The sequence below is a fragment of the Cornus florida genome, unplaced genomic scaffold, assembly GCF_030987335.1.
Source record: "Cornus florida cultivar Cherokee Brave unplaced genomic scaffold, ASM3098733v1 CherokeeBrave_3.0.0_Hap2_Chr01, whole genome shotgun sequence".
Taxonomy (NCBI): domain Eukaryota; kingdom Viridiplantae; phylum Streptophyta; class Magnoliopsida; order Cornales; family Cornaceae; genus Cornus; species Cornus florida.
The window spans coordinates 101,209,310-101,227,574 of NW_026775571.1; the positions used below are offsets into that span (position 1 = coordinate 101,209,310).

The 18,265-nt window shown below is 37.3% G+C and overlaps 3 protein-coding genes across 4 annotated transcripts; all 3 read right to left on the reverse strand.

Annotated features, from left to right (window-relative positions):
* Positions 1 to 356: 356 nt before the first annotated feature.
* On the reverse strand, positions 357 to 4,420 carry LOC132309564 (uncharacterized). 2 transcript variants are annotated; one of them, XM_059807860.1, is made up of 9 exons: positions 4,293 to 4,420; positions 3,280 to 3,372; positions 3,115 to 3,206; positions 2,932 to 2,998; positions 2,744 to 2,774; positions 2,238 to 2,378; positions 979 to 1,004; positions 771 to 829; positions 357 to 657 (listed from the first exon to the last, which is right to left on the reverse strand). In XM_059807860.1, the coding sequence occupies exons 1-9, from the start codon at positions 4,305 to 4,307 to the stop codon at positions 627 to 629; spliced, it is 555 nt and encodes a 184-aa protein (XP_059663843.1). In that variant the 5' UTR covers positions 4,308 to 4,420; the 3' UTR covers positions 357 to 626. The 2 variants fall into 2 exon arrangements, with proteins under 2 accessions (XP_059663843.1, XP_059663849.1); XM_059807866.1 differs by having other exon boundaries at positions 767 to 829.
* Positions 3,951 to 8,943, reverse strand: LOC132309537 (glutamate receptor 2.7-like). Its single transcript, XM_059807836.1, has 5 exons — positions 8,595 to 8,943; positions 7,079 to 8,403; positions 5,529 to 5,838; positions 4,975 to 5,372; positions 3,951 to 4,722 (listed from the first exon to the last, which is right to left on the reverse strand). Exons 1-5 carry the CDS (start codon positions 8,899 to 8,901, stop codon positions 4,228 to 4,230), a joined length of 2,835 nt encoding a protein of 944 aa, XP_059663819.1. The 5' UTR covers positions 8,902 to 8,943; the 3' UTR covers positions 3,951 to 4,227.
* Positions 8,944 to 16,302: 7,359 nt separating this feature from the next.
* Positions 16,303 to 17,547, reverse strand: LOC132278978 (uncharacterized). The gene is made up of 2 exons (XM_059780897.1): positions 16,922 to 17,547; positions 16,303 to 16,681 (listed from the first exon to the last, which is right to left on the reverse strand). The coding sequence occupies exons 1-2, from the start codon at positions 17,545 to 17,547 to the stop codon at positions 16,303 to 16,305; spliced, it is 1,005 nt and encodes a 334-aa protein (XP_059636880.1).
* Positions 17,548 to 18,265: the final 718 nt, after the last annotated feature.

Below are 18,265 nucleotides of genomic sequence, written 5' to 3' on the forward strand. Positions count from 1 at the left end.
AGGCAAAAAAGTTCCAGAAAATGATTTTACATTTGTCGGTCTTAGTGCATGATATGTTCATATAGTCCTTGCATCATGGTGAGCGTTTGCTACATTTGGGAGCACCAAGTTGGGGAATTTAGAATTGGAAGAAATTTATTTCAAACTTGAATTTGAATTGGAGAAAATTAAGTTCTAACTTAAAATTAAAATTTCCTTCAATTCCAAATTCAAATCTCCGATTCAGTTCTACTAAATATAGCATCAATCAAAATATGATGAATTCAAGAAGCTCACAAAAAGTCTGCAAGAAGCAAGTTGATATCTCTTTTTTCTTTCCAATTCCTGGGATGCCAACCTTTTCTGATGTCTCAAAATTTTGAGCAAAAAGAAGCATTGAAAGACATCTTATTTCAAATATGGAAAATCCAGCAAAGCAACCAAGCATAATTTCTGAGATAAAAAGGGTTGTTCAAACTGCAAATAATTATTTTAGTTGGAGAACAGCTATGATTAAAGAACTCATGGCGTTTACTCCAGGCTACCAAGAACATTATGGCACATACAAGGAACCTGTATCCGAATCGGTCATTCTAGCCAAAACTGAACCTTTTAGTTAATCCGACAGCGGAAGCCTATCAAGCCATTTATGGTTCTTCAACTGCATCATTTGCATTCCTGAAATGGTGAAATAAGGCAGCAATTGTGGAACCATCTTAACTACAGTATGAAGTATGAGCACATTGCATGGAAATCACATAAGGTCCGAATTGGTTGTGGTACGAACTCACTTGGACGGTTGTGACGAGTCAAGCTGCATTGTAACTGGGCCGTCATTAACCAGGTTGACCTTCCAACAATCAGAAAATCTTGTTAGAATAGTGCCCCAAAAAAATTCTGCCCTTCCACCCCTCTCCCCTTGTGACTACTACTAGTAACGCTAATAATAGTAACAATACATTCTAGTGCTATTCAGAAACAGTGTTATGGTTCCCTCACCTTCATCATTGCTCCAAATATACCATCTGTGGTAAGAGGATAAAAAGGAATCAATACCAAATATGCAATGGTACATATTTTAGAAAAGGATTAATAAGAAGTTTGCAGTCATTTACCTGCATGAAATTAACATGTCTTTCTTCAATATATATACGTATATATATATAGTTATATACCTGCATTAAATTAACATGTCTTTCTTCAATGAATGTATGGCGTAACAATATTTCTATATCATCCTGCTGACTAATAGTATGGTATACCTACATTACTGTAATGTAACATATACAAGCTCATTAAGCTTAACAAACATAATGCCAACTGAATTTTAATTAACCTTAACCTGAGATCATTCCTGTTGTACGGTCTGGCTTGTTATTTGAATACGTTATTGTTAAAGTCCTAAATTTCACTTTATAGATCATTTGAATCAAATGTTGCAAAATTTAGAGAAACATTGAACAACAGCCAAATTAACAAAAATGAAAAAAGGATTTACCTAACTTGATACTTGACAGTGCAAGACACCACCTCAATCATATAACAGACTTGATACCAAGATTCCCTCCTTTCTTGTGTGATTTATTAAATGCAACAGGTTGTGTCCAGCGGTCGAAACCTCCAAGTTATTTGCACTAAATCATCCAATTGGCACCCAATTCAACCAGGCAGGATAGAGAAAAACGCAGAGATGTGGATGAGAGTAGAGAAAATCCTATACAACTTGGCGGGAGGAACAATCTACAGGAATAATCAATTCTATTTCAATATGGTTGGGAACGTTGGTCACAAGAGAAGTTGCGGACATAATGGGTAGGAAAATAATATCAAATTGATCTAATAATATATGTCCATGAATTTCTGTAGGCACAATTTTAATTTAGCACAAAATGCACCACCCTCAACCCCACTCCCCCAACAACAAAAATAAAAACAAAAAAAACAATAATAAATTAATATGAATGCACGTAATGAAACCGATTGAAATGGCAGCAGTTTCTTTTAGCAAGATCTATTCTGTCTCAAGATGTTTCTAGACCTGCAAATAGACTATGCTCTATGATATTATTATCCACCAACACCAATATTCTATTCAATACATAATCCAAAAGAACTAACTAGTTCTGCAGTTGATGTTTTATATACAAAACATTATACAAAAAAGTATCAAGTAAATGAATAACTTCAACAAAGTAGATACAAATTTGTAGCCATATTGAAGAACAACAGTAAGCAAACAATACGAAAAGCACTTTTACCTTTTACTGCATCGGGGTTGTAGGACTTCTGGAATTTATCAACTAGAGAAGCATAGAAAGGTTTTGCTCTCTCGGGTGACATAGCAACATGAAAATCTGGCTTGTTACCCTTCAAAATCCCATACAATGTAAACTGACTGACTGTAACACCCAAAAAGCATTAGAAACTACGGAATGCATATATCTAAACACTAATTTCTATATATATATATATATATATATATATATATATATATATATATATATATTGTTATCTAGAATAATCACATGTGCAGTGCTTGTGAGTTTTGCAACTTCAAAGAAACATGGGACAGCCAAAGAGTTAGACAATTGGAGTTTTCGGTTTAGACAAATAAATAAAAACTCTATTTTGCTTATGCCATTCATTTTGATGTACTTGTTCGCAATATAAAATTAACAGTAAATACATAATATAAACATTATTCATTGATTCAACAATCAAATTAACAATCATAACAAATTAATTAAAACTTATCTTCAACTACCTAGTAGAACACCATAATCTCTCTGCATTACCTGTAAATAAAACAAAATCATGAAAAATAATAATTTATCAAACACAAAAAAAAAAATAAATAAATAAATAAATAATAAATCAGGACCAGAAGAGAGTTACAGACACACACACACACACATATATATATATCCGTGTGTAAATAGAAAAAGCTCTTACATTTTGGTCCCACGTTTTCCCTGTTTTTTCATTTGGAAATAATCTCATATTCAGTACTTTTCGACATCTGCACAGATTTATTGGTTTGAGTTATCAATTTTCTTTAATTCACTGAAATTTATATTTGATATTATAAATTGAAAAAGAAGTAAGAACAAAGAATTGGAAAAGTTGGGAAATTACATATAATCAGCATCGGAGTCGGCATCGGAATCGTGAAGGCCGACGAGGACGAGAAGACCCGGCCCAATCTCCGATATAGTGCGCCCTTCGACCTGCAAATGCCATCTTCAGCTTAGAGAGAGAGAAAAAGAGAGTGAGGGGGAGTTGTATTTAATTGTCACCGACCTCAACACTGGCAGAGGCCACTCGCTGAACGACGGCCCTCATCGTTCTTTGATTATGCCCTTTCTCGCCGGCAAAACACAAGTCGTGTGCTTCCTGCGAACGTTAGCGTAGGGCATTATATCCAAGGTTCTAACCATGTCGGATGGGTCCGTTTGGCTTCTTGTTTTTAGTTCTCCCGGTTCTGGAATAAAATATCCCCAATCCGGTTGAGGTTACCTTGGAGTTGGACACTGTATAGTGGCACTCCATTTTTCACACTTACAACCCCATTTCATTTTGTAATAAGAAATTGATAAAATTATCCGCGAGGTGTTACATTACTTTTCAGATAATTGTAAAATACAAAAATTTTAGAATAACAATTCTATTTCATTTTTAACATAAATAAACTATGTGCGTCGAGTTACAACTTACAACATTGGGACTGACCTAGACACATATAATTTGCGGAGTATAAAACTATAGCAGTAGAATCCACTAACATATAATATTATATATATATATTGAATAAATTGCAAATTCCTTTTGAAATGCTCATATCATATCTACTTTGGCCATGAAGTAAGGACAGTTGTATCTCAATCTTGAGAGAATTATGCACACATCTAGAAAACCATCAATAAAAATGAATAATAAGAGTGTGAGAGACTTTTTGAATGACAGTTGGGCCATTTTCAATGCTTGCTTCACTTCTACATTTGAGTCTAAAAGAATAAAGTATTTTCTATTCATTTACATTGTTAAATTCCTTACATCATGAAGTCAGTGTTCAACTAGACAGCATATATATTTTTTTCATTTCAATAAAACAATAACTAAATTAGAACTATAAAAACTTGTTTTTGTGACCGTATGGTAGAAAAGCAAAAATATGTACTACAGTAAACATGTACATATTGGCATATGAACAATTGATCCTTCTATAGAACTACGTCTTTAATTCTTGTTCTAAGTTGAACTGGAATCAGTGGCTATAGGAATTTCAATTTGTTCAGGTGGTGTGGATGACTCACAATCTTCTGTAGCATCTGAAGGACTCACATACTCCCACCTTGAAGAACTCCATTCATCTAATCGCGGGGTTGGAGCTCTCCCTGCAGGCCTCCTAGTTCCTCCATTATGAAAGTATCGCGCGAGTTCAACTGTCTTGCCCCAAACACCATTATGAGCTGGTGTACTCATGTTGCCTTCATGGCGTCGATAATTCTTTACCAAGCGGAAGAGGAAATATAGAAAACAGAGGGTGGAAGTGCCACCTGAGATAAGGTACAGACCCCAGAAACTCTGAAGGCTCAAGCTATCAGTTTGATTAGTTTCAGTGTTTGTACAATTTAAGGATGAAGTGAACAAATCCTCTTCTAATATCCTTAGCTTGCCATTCTCTGATAGGCTTAGAATGGCTTCGGACACATCAGCTGCTATAGGAGAGCCCTTTTGAAATACCTGCACATAGAGAGTATTAAGAATTAATTTTCTGAATTTTAATTCAGTAGATACATAGATGTTGGTCACCAAGTAAGCACCAAAAGAATAACCAATCATAAGGTCATGATAAGGATCATGAGGTAGACCTTATGATAGACTTGAACCTGTATTTGGAAGAACCATTTTCATCTAAATTTTTGTACGATAATAAACTTCAAATTTGAAGTGTATTCTAGTGTGATTGTGTGAAGAGTCATGGGGAGTACTTACAAAACCCAATCCTCCAAATCTGTAGGTAGGTCCACTGACTGTGTATTTGTTGCAGTTTTCTTTGAGGAAAACTTTGGCATAAGGGATTTCAAGAAATGCCGCTGTGATATTCCCGCTCTTGAACTCGCCTGGGTAGTCATATTCCTTGCTAACGTTTTTTATGTTTTCTGATTTGAAGTGAAGTACATTCTTCAAGTAATCCTTTACAAATGAATCACCATCGCAGCCGACAGGGGCATTAGTCCTCCTTAGCCACTCGATATCCGTCACATTTGGCTCAAGTCGGGAGACAGTGAGCATTGAAGTGAGGCTGGCAGTATAGCTTGAGTTTATGACTACCACAACAAAAAGCCACACGACGACTACCACGCGAGTGAGGTTGCTGTGAATTTTCTCCCCTGCAAAATCAACAAAGAGCAATGAGAACTTTTTCTTATTTGGATTGGGCTGGTGTGAGAAAGGAAAACACTATTCAAATACTATCTTACTAAGAGGCATAAAACAGTTAATTTACGCTAATGTTTGTAAGAGTCTGTTTGTGTTATGGTTCTTACTGTGAGCAAAGAAAAGTGAGGAGAATGTGAACCACATTGCCATTCCAAGCTGGTCTTTCCATGGGCCTCTAAACTCAGGATTGGATTGATGCTCCAAGAACCAAACTATGACCATTGTGTAGATCACAATGGCACCAGTCACCATCCACATTTCTGCCGTGAATGGTTTCAGGAACATCCACGCCTTCTGAGCTTCGGACTTCACTGGAACTATCATATACAAGCCTGATTCAGCGAATGGTTGAGTGAATTCCACGTATCTTGATCGGTTGGCTAGGATTGTTACATCGCCAATGACAGCATCATAACTCTGTCGTCAAGTTTGATCCACAAGGAAGAAGCAAACAAAAAAATCACCACCAAAGAATAAAAAGATATAACAGAACAGCGCAAAAAATATTCATGAGTCATCTTTGATAAATTCCAGCTTTATTGCTTTTAGAATCTCCCTTCTTCTCATGTAGACCAATTCAAACTTGCATAAAATATCTCAGGAAAAGTCTTTCAGAAAAAAAAAAAAAAAAGAACAAAGTTCATGCAGTATTGCAGTGTAAGAGATGAGAATGTTCCAGTGTTTTATGAAACCTATATATATATATGTATATATTTCAGCGAGTCAACATAGCAATTCTAAAGAAAAAATCAACAATATGTGTGTACAGAATTGCAAGTCACCAAGTCTTATTCTAGTTGTCGTGGAAAAATTTGACTTGGAGTCTCTCTTCTATACATGTGTCAACACGATAAAGAGTGGGCCTTGTTTTGTTTGGCGCAATTTGCTCTATATAACACGCAATATTACCAAATATAATTCTTTATAAAATCAGACCATCCATTTGATCTTTTATCAATATGTCACAGTAACATCATATAAAAGATTCTCTCTTTTTCTTTCTTTCTTCTTCTTATTCTTCTTTTAATTATTATTATTATTATTATTATTATTATTTGTGAATAACAAGGTAATAAGAAGTGGTAGTTGACGAGGAACATTTGGTTGTACCTTATGAACCATGTAATTAGTCTATAAAAACCAGTTAAGAGGTAGAAAAAGAGAAGGTTAAAGATGGATTCTGACTTCATTGCTTTTAGAATCTCCCTTCGTCTCATGTTAGCCAATTCAAACTCACAAAAACATGTCAGGAAAAGTCTTACAGAAAAAGGGAAAAAAAAAAATGCAGTGTAAGAGATGAGAATATTTCAGTGTTCTGTATATGAAACCTACATAGAGGGCAATACTGTAGGAAAATTCAACTTTATATATTTTAGTAAGTCTACATAGCAATTCTATTAGAAAATTCAACCAGATGCGTGTACATAATTACATATGTATATATATCACCAAGTCTTGCTGTAGTTGCGGTGGACATAATTGACTTGGCTCTCTTTTATATATGTAGAAACACAAATCGTAAAAATCCAGCATTGTTTTGCTTGGTGCAAGTTGCTCCATATACCATGCAATATTAGCAAATATATGTCACGTGATTAATCTATCAAAAACCAGTTAAGGGGTAGAAAAAAGAGAGAATTAAAGATGGATTCAATACCTCGTTGATGACATGATCAACCAAAGCATCGTAGCTGCCATTATAGGGCACAAATTCATAAGGTAGGGAATAACTTTGCTCCAAAATCTTTAACACCTCCTCAAAAACATGAATGCAGAAACCAGAGTAAAACAAGGGGCTATTTGGATTGCCAGTCTCTTCCACCTTTACAAATTTCTCAAAAGAGGTCCTACCTGGAACTCCAATCTTCATTTTCTTTGCATCAGTAGGCATTGCCCATCCTTTCGGAACGCGCTTTAGGTTTCCAGGCCAATTCAGTGAATTTACTACATCGCCCAAATCTTCCATGCTATCACCACCAGTACCACTACTAATTATCTCTCCACTTGGTTCAATAGCAAGGCTCTCTGAGAACCCAAACTTGGATGACCAAAAGCCAATATCCTTATACTTTCTTCCAATGACATTTATGATTCTTACTCCAATAGTATGCGATAGCCTCCCATCATGAAAACGTATATCACCACTTAAACCAGTGAAATTGCTGGATAAAATATTGTCAAGCAGCATTTTTGAAATACTAGTCCCATTACCAATTCTCTTCGCAGCGTGCCCAATGCTAGTAATACCATCATATGCCCGTAGAGCATGAATTCCCGGCATGGAATCATCCTCCTCTGGATAATCTGATAGGAAACTTCTCCGAAATTGGCCTTTAAAGTCTAGGTAAGACTTGCTATCTTCAGAATAATAGGTCTTGATTCCTATTGCACCTTGCATAGAGGAGATAACAGAATTGTTAACATACTCCAAGAGACTTGAAACAGAGTCTGTAATTATCCACACTGAATCTGGCCCCATTAGTCCTAGCTGCTTTGCTTCTTTGAACAAATGGGTAGCCATTGATACAGATGATTGAAGAACCACAAACACCCTTGATTGTTTGGACAATAACTTTGCAACCTCTTCATGGACAAACCCTTCTTGATCAGAAAGAGAAGAGAATGATGGAAAAACCAAACGATGCTCAATCTCCACACCAACGGTTTGAAGTGCCTCAGAAAAAAGAGCTAACATCTCAGAATTACCACCATACATATCGTCTTCATAAATTGCTATCGCCAATTTCCAGTTGTAGGAGTGAAGAATAGCTGCAATGCAACTCACTTCTTCGGAGCTGTTGGTAGCCATTTGTACCAAGAAAGGCCATCGATGCTGTGACAAATGTGGTGGACTAGCAGAAGCTGCAAATGAAATAGTGGGTACTTCAGCTCTGTTCCCAATTTCTGCAACTAAAGCTGCTTCATTCCATGTCTCCATGCCTAAAATCACTTGAACTTGATTCTCTTTAATCAATTCATCAGCTGAAACAAAAATACAGAAATCCCATAAACAGATTATTATTAATGATCAATATGAAACGGACAACATTAATTCAATCTTATTCTGTGACAAAACATTCATGGAAAAAGATTTATGCTTTCACATGTATACATGTATATTTTGACTAGAAAAGATAATGGGCTAGAAAGGGCTCGAGAGGAAGATAACTAACCAGCATAAACTGCCTCGAGGGGGTCTTTGCCGGGGTTTGAGAAATTCGAGAAATGGAGAGATAGCTTGTGATCCATTGACTTGTTGTTGAAGTTCTGGACTGCTATTTGTATGGCGGTTTTTTGCTCTTTGCCACTATGGGAATTGACATCGATGATTGCACCGATGCTTGTGATTTTGTTATCAGCTGCTGTGATGGATCCATAGGAGAATATGAGAAGGAAGGACATCAATATAGAGAAGAAAAAGGTGGGTTTTGAAGTTGTGTTAATGGTAGCGACTTGAAGAGGCATATTTAGCTTTACCATGATTGTGCAAGGTCTTATTGATTAAGTTGAGAATTACTTGAAACTAAACATACAAATTACACCTTATATATTCGCTTGAACGTGTGATGTATTCTCAGAATGAGAGACAGAGAACGCGTGGTTGTGTAAAAAGGTAGGCAAAATTTTCAAATTTTGACTTAGTATTCTTGGATAGAAAAAGTCACCGGTCAGACTTCAGAACCAATTTCCTTAATCTCAAAATTCTCCAAAATTACAACTCCATAGTAAACTGGTTAATTTTATAGGAATGTCACAGAAAGCTTCTGGATTTTGCACCAACTCACTGATCAAACTTGGTTAAAATCGCAACAAGCTTCTAATTAATCTTATTCGATCCACTAATCTTAACAAATAAACCAATTTCAGAAATTAACAGCCTGCCGCTACATCTTTAAAGCTCTCTAAATAATCTATAGTTTCAAACTTTCAATCCTTGGTCAACATACATAATAGGACCAATGAAACAGCCTCTTCCAATACAGATGTAAGGTTGCGTATATTTAACCCTCTTTAGATCCCCAAGTTAACCCATTGTGTGGCGGGACGTCACCCCTATTACAAGTTTTATTTATTTTTTGATAAGTAACCTCTATTACTATTAGGGACTAATGATTCTAATATTCTCCTTATGTACATTTAGATTACAAAATTAACCTGGTAGTGGAATAAACAATTTAAATTATTTACCTTAAAAGAAATTTAAATTAGGGAAATGGGATCTTAAAGGCTGAGATTGCTATGAGATTTGGATAAAAAGGCAGGTACAATGGATCGAATGGTAGGAGATTCGTCTAGATATAAAACCGACAGCTTGGATTTTATGGAAATGCAGAAGTTATCATGTTAGACCGAGTTTGGGTGTAGAAGCAACTGACCTTGCCGCCATTGATGAATTGTTGGAGCTCTGCAACTGCTCTGTTTCGCATTCCTGTTTAAAGATACAAAACTGTGAAATTTTAAGCTGAATGAATACCATTATATCCCATTGAACTCTCTTTCTCTCTCTCTCTAATACCAATGAAGCGGTGATTCTCAAAGATCTACGCAAAAGAGAGCCTAAAAACTGGAAGAATTTCAAGATTTTGTTGAACAAACTGAAGATAAATTTGGAGCCAACCCAAACACAAAAACCGACCACCCATTGTAACGATGCCGTTCGCCCAGTGAGCTCAAAATAGAGTATTTAGAAAGAGAGATTGATACTACAAAGATCGCTCTGGTCACAGTAGACACTTGACCATGAAAATGGGTTTTGGTGGAATGGATTCCACTAGAGGTACGGTCGTGTTCGTCGGAGGGCGGCGGCTCTGCTGCAATCTCCGAGTTTAAAGTGACGGTACTTTTGTCTATCCAGATTGTTTAACCGCGTGGGTTCGGACCCGCCGTACTGTGCATGCGGTTAATTTTGCAATAGTGCGTGCACATCACGTGCCTATCCTATTATGGACGGCTCAAATTAGTCACGTGCACCGACCGAGTGCACTGAATAATACACCTTTTCCAAATCGTTTCATCAATGTATTATTATTATTTTTTTTTGTGAAATTTTTTATTTAATTGTATTTGATATAAATAATCAATTAAAATTATTAAGTTAGACAATTCATTACAAGTATTCGGTGTAAATATTACTACTCTATTTATTTATTTTACTCGATTGGGTGCTTTCAGAATTGGGATTGATTAATAATAATTTTTAAGAAAAACAAAATAATTTTTAAATACAATAAAATATTTAACAATCACAATAAAAAAAATATTATTAAAATTTAAAATAATCATAAAAGATAAAGAAAATAGAAAAATTATAGTTAATAAAAACATATTTATTTATTTATTAATTATTAATATGGGACATTTGATAATATATCTTGTTCTTCTCGATATTTGTGGCAGTTTTTATGGTGTTTAGTACGGGGGTAAAAAGATAATTTAATTGCGATTATTTTCAACTCGTTGAAACATTTTTTGTTACTTTCAAATAAGGGTTAATTTCGCTCACACCCCCTCAGGTTTGGCAAAATATTACTTTCAAACATTTTTCGAAAATAACTATCACTTAGGTCCATTTTCACTTTTCCGTCACATAATCCGTTAAAAATATTTAAAAGACATTTTTTCCCCTAATTTTTTTAATCTCAATTAACAGATTACCATATATACCTCTTATTATTTCATCCACTAACCACCACAACCCAGTGACCCATACACTCGCCTTTCTCTCCCTCTCTTTTTTCTCTCTCTTTCTTTCTCGTCCCTCCACGCCTCCATAATTATAACAAATAGATGAGGAGAAGTCATAGATTATCATATCAATCAGATTACCATATCAATCTTTGTTGGATCAAATTGATAGAGCGGCCCCGCTTCCAATTCCAATGACGCAGCGACAAACACTTCAAGGATGGGTTTTGCAAAATTGGATGATGGATGGTGTTGTCAATGGTGGTTGTGATAGCGGCGGATGGGTCTTGCAGATTCCGGCGACATATGATAAAAATAATGTTTGGGTAGACACAAAACCAAAAGGGGTCATAGACTTCGGCGGCCAAGAAAGTGAGATTCTCAAACTAAAGTTGAAGATGCTTAACGAAGAGTTTAATGAGTCTTGCAAATTATAGCAACGAGATTGGTGATGGGTTAGGATAATGGTGGTTGTGATGGCGGCGGCGATTGGTGATGGGTTGGGATTGGGATTGTGTGGGTGGTGGCGGCAAAGATTGGTGATGGTGTGGGTGGTGGTGGCGACAAATGGTGATGAGTTGGGATTTGGATTTGGATTGTGTGGGTGGAAGCGGCGGCGATTGGTGATGGGCTGGGATTGTATGGGTAGCAGCAGCAACGACGGCGATGACGGATGCTTTGTGTGTATATCTATGTCTATGTATATATATTGGTAATGGGCTGGGATTGTGTGGGCGGCGGCAATGGCGGATGCTCTGTTTGTATCTATGTCTGTGTGTATATATATTGGTGATGGGTTGGGGTTGTATGGGCAGTGGCAACGAGGACGATAGCGATGACGGATGCTCTGTGTGTATCTATGTCTGTGTATCTATACATATGTGTATATCTATATATGTAATTTGAAAATTTACAAATTTTTAGGGGTATTTTAGTCTTTTAATTTAATTATTTAGGCTGAAGTTTGTTTTGACAAATTCAAAGGGTATTTAAGTCATTTTATATCGTGTCAGATTCGTTTGGTGTGTGAGTGAAAATGGAGTAAAAGTTTGTAACGTGAGTGATAGTTATTTTTGAAAGATGTTTGAAAGTGATATTTGGCCAAATTTAAAAGAAATGTCAGTGAAATTAACCTTTCAAATAAAATTCAAATTAAAATTCAAAACATCCTATCACAATAGAACATAATATTCCAATACAAGTCTAACCATAGCCACCGCTTTTGAATATTCCATGACGCCTTTTCCATAAATTTGTGACTTCTTAACTAGTTAAGCACGAAACTAGTTTATCAAGAAAACGTGATTCATAAATTATGCCATGACAAACTCAACTTAAAAAAGGAAGAAAAGAAAAGAAAAGAAAAGAAAGAAAATATATATATATATATATATATATTTCTAAAAGCAAGCTAACCAAACTATAACTGTTGTCTCTTTGAACTACCCTACTCACTCTTCTTGAACGTTGTCATGATTGTTGAGGTTGAATTTCGCCGCGGTCTAGTACGACACCGTTTCCTGCAAAATAAGGATGGCAAAGTCAAACACCGGTGTGGTACCGGCCGTTGACCCTCCGACGATCAAGTCAGCAAGGATTCTCGATAGAGAATTTTAATCGTAATTTGCTTAGTAGGAGTTTTTTTGTGTGTACCTTATCCCCGAGTCGTCTTTGTCTTTATAGTCACTTCCCTTATTCTTGATAAGGGAGTTCTATCGTCCTTAGCCCATGGAGCCTACCTCGTGGAAATCCTATCCTTGATAAGATTTGAACTTATCCCATGACAAATCCTATCCTAGATACGATTTGTCATCATTCTTATCTAATAGAATGGTTATCCTTAATAACGAGATATTATCGTCTGAGAGTTGGAGAAATCTGGTGGCAGGTCAATATTTAATTCCCTTTTTTGTTAAGTCAAGATAGGCTAGGGTTATTTTTTCCTATCAGTTGCCCCCTATTTCTGGGTACGTGGTGGACCAAGGAAATACTTTCTATATTTTATTTGTTTCCTTTTTACTACAGGCCCCTTCCATATTGTAGTAGGACTCCTTTATAAGAACTTCACTGTTACTTGAAAAAGAATTTTCTTTCCTATAAATAGATAAATATATATTTATTTATTTACCTTCCTTTTCTTTTTGGTCTGAAATCCTCCAAACTGGATCCTAACTGTGAGTTTATTGTGGATCGTTGTAGATACGTAATTAGGTCAAGTTGTCTCTACCAGGTTATTGGTGTAATTCCAAAGTGGTTTCGATATTTTCGCGATATCCGATACCTCATCATGTTCGTGCAGAAAAATAACTTGAATACTGAATCTCAATCCGAGGACTCAACCTCTGAAAGTGTTGAAGAACTCGATCCTGACTATGCTGATGAATCTGGTGTTGATTACTCCTCAAGACCAAGGACTGCTTTTTCTAAGCAACCTCCTCGTGAAGGAGAATCCTTAATGAAGGATGAGAATTTACAGAGTTGTAGAGTTAAATATTCCATTCCTTCATCTATTCGTCTTCACAAACCCAAACCAGAAGATAGATGTTCTTCTATTCGTTTGGGTGAGATATGTTTTTTCGAGTCGACTTTTGCTGCGGGCTTGCGTTTTCCGATTCATCCATTTGTAGAAGAAATTCTTTCTCATCTGAAGATAGCTCCTTCTCAAATTGCTCCTAATTCATGGAGAATTATTATAGGCTGTTTGATTGTTTGGGGAAAGTGTGGCAATGGCCGTCTAACAGTAAATCAATTCCTGCATTTTTATTATCCCAAGAAGAAAAAAGACAATTTTTGGTACTTCCAGTGTAGATCAAAGAAGACATTCCTCCTTGTCGCAACCCCTGAAAATAATAAAGGTTGGAAGAGTCGTTTCTTCTTTATTTCCGGTGCATACGGGAAATTTCCAACTATTTGGAATAATTCAGATCCAATAGATAAGATTTATTTGTATATAGTTTCCAAATTAATAATTTTTTTTTTTTTTTTTTTTTTGCACCCGAGGGAATAGTACCCTCGGGGTACTGTTCATGAATATGAATTTTTTTTTTTTTTTTGCACCCGAGGGAATAGTACCCTCGGGTACTATTCATGAATAGGATTTTTTTTTTTTTTTTTTTTTTTTTTTTTTTTTTGCACCCGAGGGAATAGTATCCGAGGGTACTGTTCATGAATAGGATTTTTTTTTTTTTTTTTTTTTTTTTTTTTGCACCCAAGGGAATAGTACCCTCGGGTACTGTTCATGAATAGGAATTTTTTTTTTTTATTTATTTTTTATGTGCAACTTATTATTCTTTTTCCCAGAATTTAAGGACAAACCAACCCTCTCCATTCCAGAAGCCGAGCATGTTGGTAATGCCTCTTCTTACCCAGTAAAGACCTTTAGCGATCTCATAACTGACGAGGCTTTAGATTTGTATGTACGAGCTCATAGCTTAAAGGAAACCTCCACCCACTTAGAGAAAGGTAAGAAAAACAAACATACTTATATGTGAACTTATTGATTTTTAGTTAATATCTCATTAAGTATTTCCCTTATTACTTTTCATGCAGGCAAGAAGCTCAGTAAAAGACTTCTAGCCCAAGTCCGGTCAAGTAATCTCCCTTCTACTCCTGCTTCCAAAAAATTACGAAGGGTAGGAGAAGGGAATCATGGTACATCCGCAAGCCCTGGAGTGTTATCAGGTCCTACTCTTGTACCTCTAGGTTTCAGCGGATTTGGTGGGGTTCCTACTAGTTTCGAAAGTTTTTGTTCAGTATCAACCAACCAAGCCTTTTCCCACGGGGAATCGATTCTCGATGACGCTAATGTCGCGAATGACAGGTTACATAAAATGGTAGTAAAAGACGATACTGCCAGATTGCAGAGTCTGCCAGCATCTGAGCTTTCAAAGAAATTTCTTCATCTAATCGGCCAGGTGAGAATTTACCCTTATTATGCGCATCTATTTTTTTTCGTTTATTTATTTATTTATTTTTAACTGTTCGCCACTATTTATTTATTTATAGGGCACTACATACTCTGTTGTTATCGCCAAAGAATACGAGAAGCTTTCCCTAGAGATGGCTTCCCTCAAGGCTAAATATGAAGATGTTACTTCTACACTTAAAATAAAAGAAGATGACTTGACTAATGCAAAATTAAACTTTCAAGATGAGAAAGTGAAACTTACCAAAGAATACTCTGATAAGCTGGAATTCGAGAAGCTAGCTGCCGTGGAGAATTTTAAAAATTCTAATGAATTCAAGGTGCTCGTAGGCAAGGCTTGCTGTGATGGTTTTGACCGGTTCAAAGCTCTTGTCGGCAAAGATCGTCAAGACATAGACTTTTCTAGGTATGACGTTCTAAGTGAGAGCGAAGAGGAAGAGGAAGATTGAATTCCATAGTATTAGTCATATATATATATATATATATATATATATATATATATTAGGTTTTTTGATTTCTCAGTATGTTGTTCCTTTAAAACTTTTCAGAATATCTTTGAATCCAGAGAATAGTTGCTCTACTTTTGTCTTTCATGGTATTGTTCCATACTTGTTGTTTTCTTATACAGAACTCATTTTACTTTCCCAGGCTTCACTCAGCCCGTCCTTCTTTCGAAGGAACATATTTTTACGAGCTTCACCTAGCTCGTCCCTTTAGTAAGGAAAAGTCACTTACTTCTTTTAATAAAGAAGGGGACTTAATGTGTCACTAGTCCTTATGTGACTTATAAAATTCAGTAGAAACACGTGCAATAAATACGAATAACCATTTTATTAAAGACCTATCGAAAATAATAATCGATAGTTGTATATCAGCATCCGTTACACACTGGTCTGCTTTATTGTGGCTGAAAACATTCTATCACTTTTAAAAGTGAGATAATAAAACACAGCCTGGCATGAGTACCTACTGGTAATATTTCCTCAAATGTTCTGCATTCCACGGGTGGGGAAGCTGGCTCCCACCAAGTGACTCTAACCAGTATGCCCCCGGTCTGTTGCTTTTGGTTACTCGATAAGGGCCCTCCCAATTGGGAGCTAACTTTCCTTCCCCCTTTTCCTTAGTAGCTGGGGTAACCTCACGAAGCACCAGGTCTCCTGGCTCGAACCTCCTTGGCTTGACTCGGGCATTGTAGTACTTGGATATCATCCGCTGGTAAGCCGCAACCTTGACCTGGGCCTGCTCCCTTTTCTCTTCTACCAAGTCTAGGTTTAATCGTAGTTCCACTCCGTCTGTTGAGGTTCAAAATACTTGGTTCTGAAGGTAGCAACCTTGGTTTCTACCGGGATCACAGCTTCACTTCCAAAAGCTAACCCAAAAGGGGTCTCCCCAGTAGGGGTTCTTACGGTAGTGCGATAGGCCCATAAAACTCCGGGTAGTTGTTCAGGCCACAAGCCCTTGGCCTTTTCTAGGCGTGTCTTGATCATCTTCAATATTGTCCTATTCGTGACTTCAACCTGCGCATTGGCTTGGGGATGGGCAGGAGAGGAGAAATGAACTTTGATCTCAAGTTCATTACAAAAATCGAGGAACTGCTCACTTTCAAACTGCTTCCCATTATCGGTCACAATTACCCTTGGTGCTCCGAACCTGCAGATTATTGTCTTCCAGAAAAACTTTTTTACTTCATTCGCTCTAATATGAGCTAATGGCTCAGCTTCTACCTATTTGGTGAAATAATCGATAGCCACAATTACGTATTTAGTTTGTCCCTTCCCTTGGGGTAAGGGGCCGATGAGGTCTGTCCCCCATTGGGCAAAAGGCCACGGCCCTGTAAGAGGGGTTAACTTTTCTGCTGGTTGTTTTGGGACATTGGCGAATCTCTAACACTTGTCACATTTCTTCACAAACTCAAGTGCATCTGTCCTCATAGTAGGCCAAAAGTATCCTTGTCGGATAGCTTTATGCGCTAATGATCTGCCCCCAGCATGATTTCCACAAAGGCCTTCATGTATGTCCTTTAGAATGTAATTTGCCTCATCAATGGAGACACAACGCAAGTAGGGTAGAGAAAATCCCTTCTTGTAGAGAACCCCATCAACGAGGGAATATTTTGCCGCACGCATCCTAATCTTTCGTGCTTCCATGCGGTCCTGGGGTAGCTCTTCGTTCTCAATGTACCTGATAATGGGTTCTGCCCACTCCATGCCATGGGCCACCTGGTGTATTTTCTGTGGCCAATCCCAGACCGTGCTAGGCTCATCCAAATATCCCACGGGTATGGCTTTATCTTCCTCTGTGGTTGCCAATCGAGCCAGGGCGTCCGCCTGCGTATTCTCTTCTCTGGGAATCCGGTGAATAGAAAACTTCTTAAAAAAGCCCTTGATATCCTCTATCTTATGTAAATAGGTCTTCATCTTCTCATCCTTGGCTTCATATTCCCCCTGGACTTGTCCAGTTATTAGTTGACAGTCAGTATATGCTACTAGTCGTTCAACTTCCAAAGCTTTCGCCATCCTGAGGCCTGCTAGGAGGGCTTCATACTCTGCCTCATTGTTGGTTGCTTTAAAACCAAACCTGAGTGCATATTTGATGCATTCCCATTTGGGGAGATAATTACTAGCCCTGCCCCACTTGCACGGGCGTTGACAGACCCATCCACATATAACGTCCAAGTAGATTCGGCTTCTTCCTGCTTATCTGTAGCATGCTTGGGCCCATCTTCTGGTGTGAATTCCGCTATAACATCTGCCAGTACCTGGGCTTTTAAGGCCATTCGGGGTTTGTATTGGATATCGAACTCTCCAAGTTCTACCGACCACTTCATGAGTCGCCCTGAAGTATCAATACTATTATTGTATGAGCTTGGAAGTAAGGCCTGAGTTTCCTCGCGGAGATAACTAGAGCAAATGCCAACTTTTCTATCCTTGGGTATCTTTCTTCCGCCCCCCTGAATGCACGACTAATATAATATACCGGTTTCTGGTTTCCATCCTCTTCGCGGACCAAGGCTGAGCTTACTGCCGACGGAGAAACTGCCAAGTACAAATACAACTGTTCTCCTTACATCGCCCGCGACAATAATGGTGGTGAAGTGAGATACTCCTTTAGCTCTGTAAAAGCTTGCTCGCACTCAGGGGTCCATGAAAAAGTTTTCCTGAGCACACGGAAAAAAGGCAAACACCTATCGGTCGCCCTGGAAATCAACCTGTTCAGAGCTGCGATCCTTCCTGT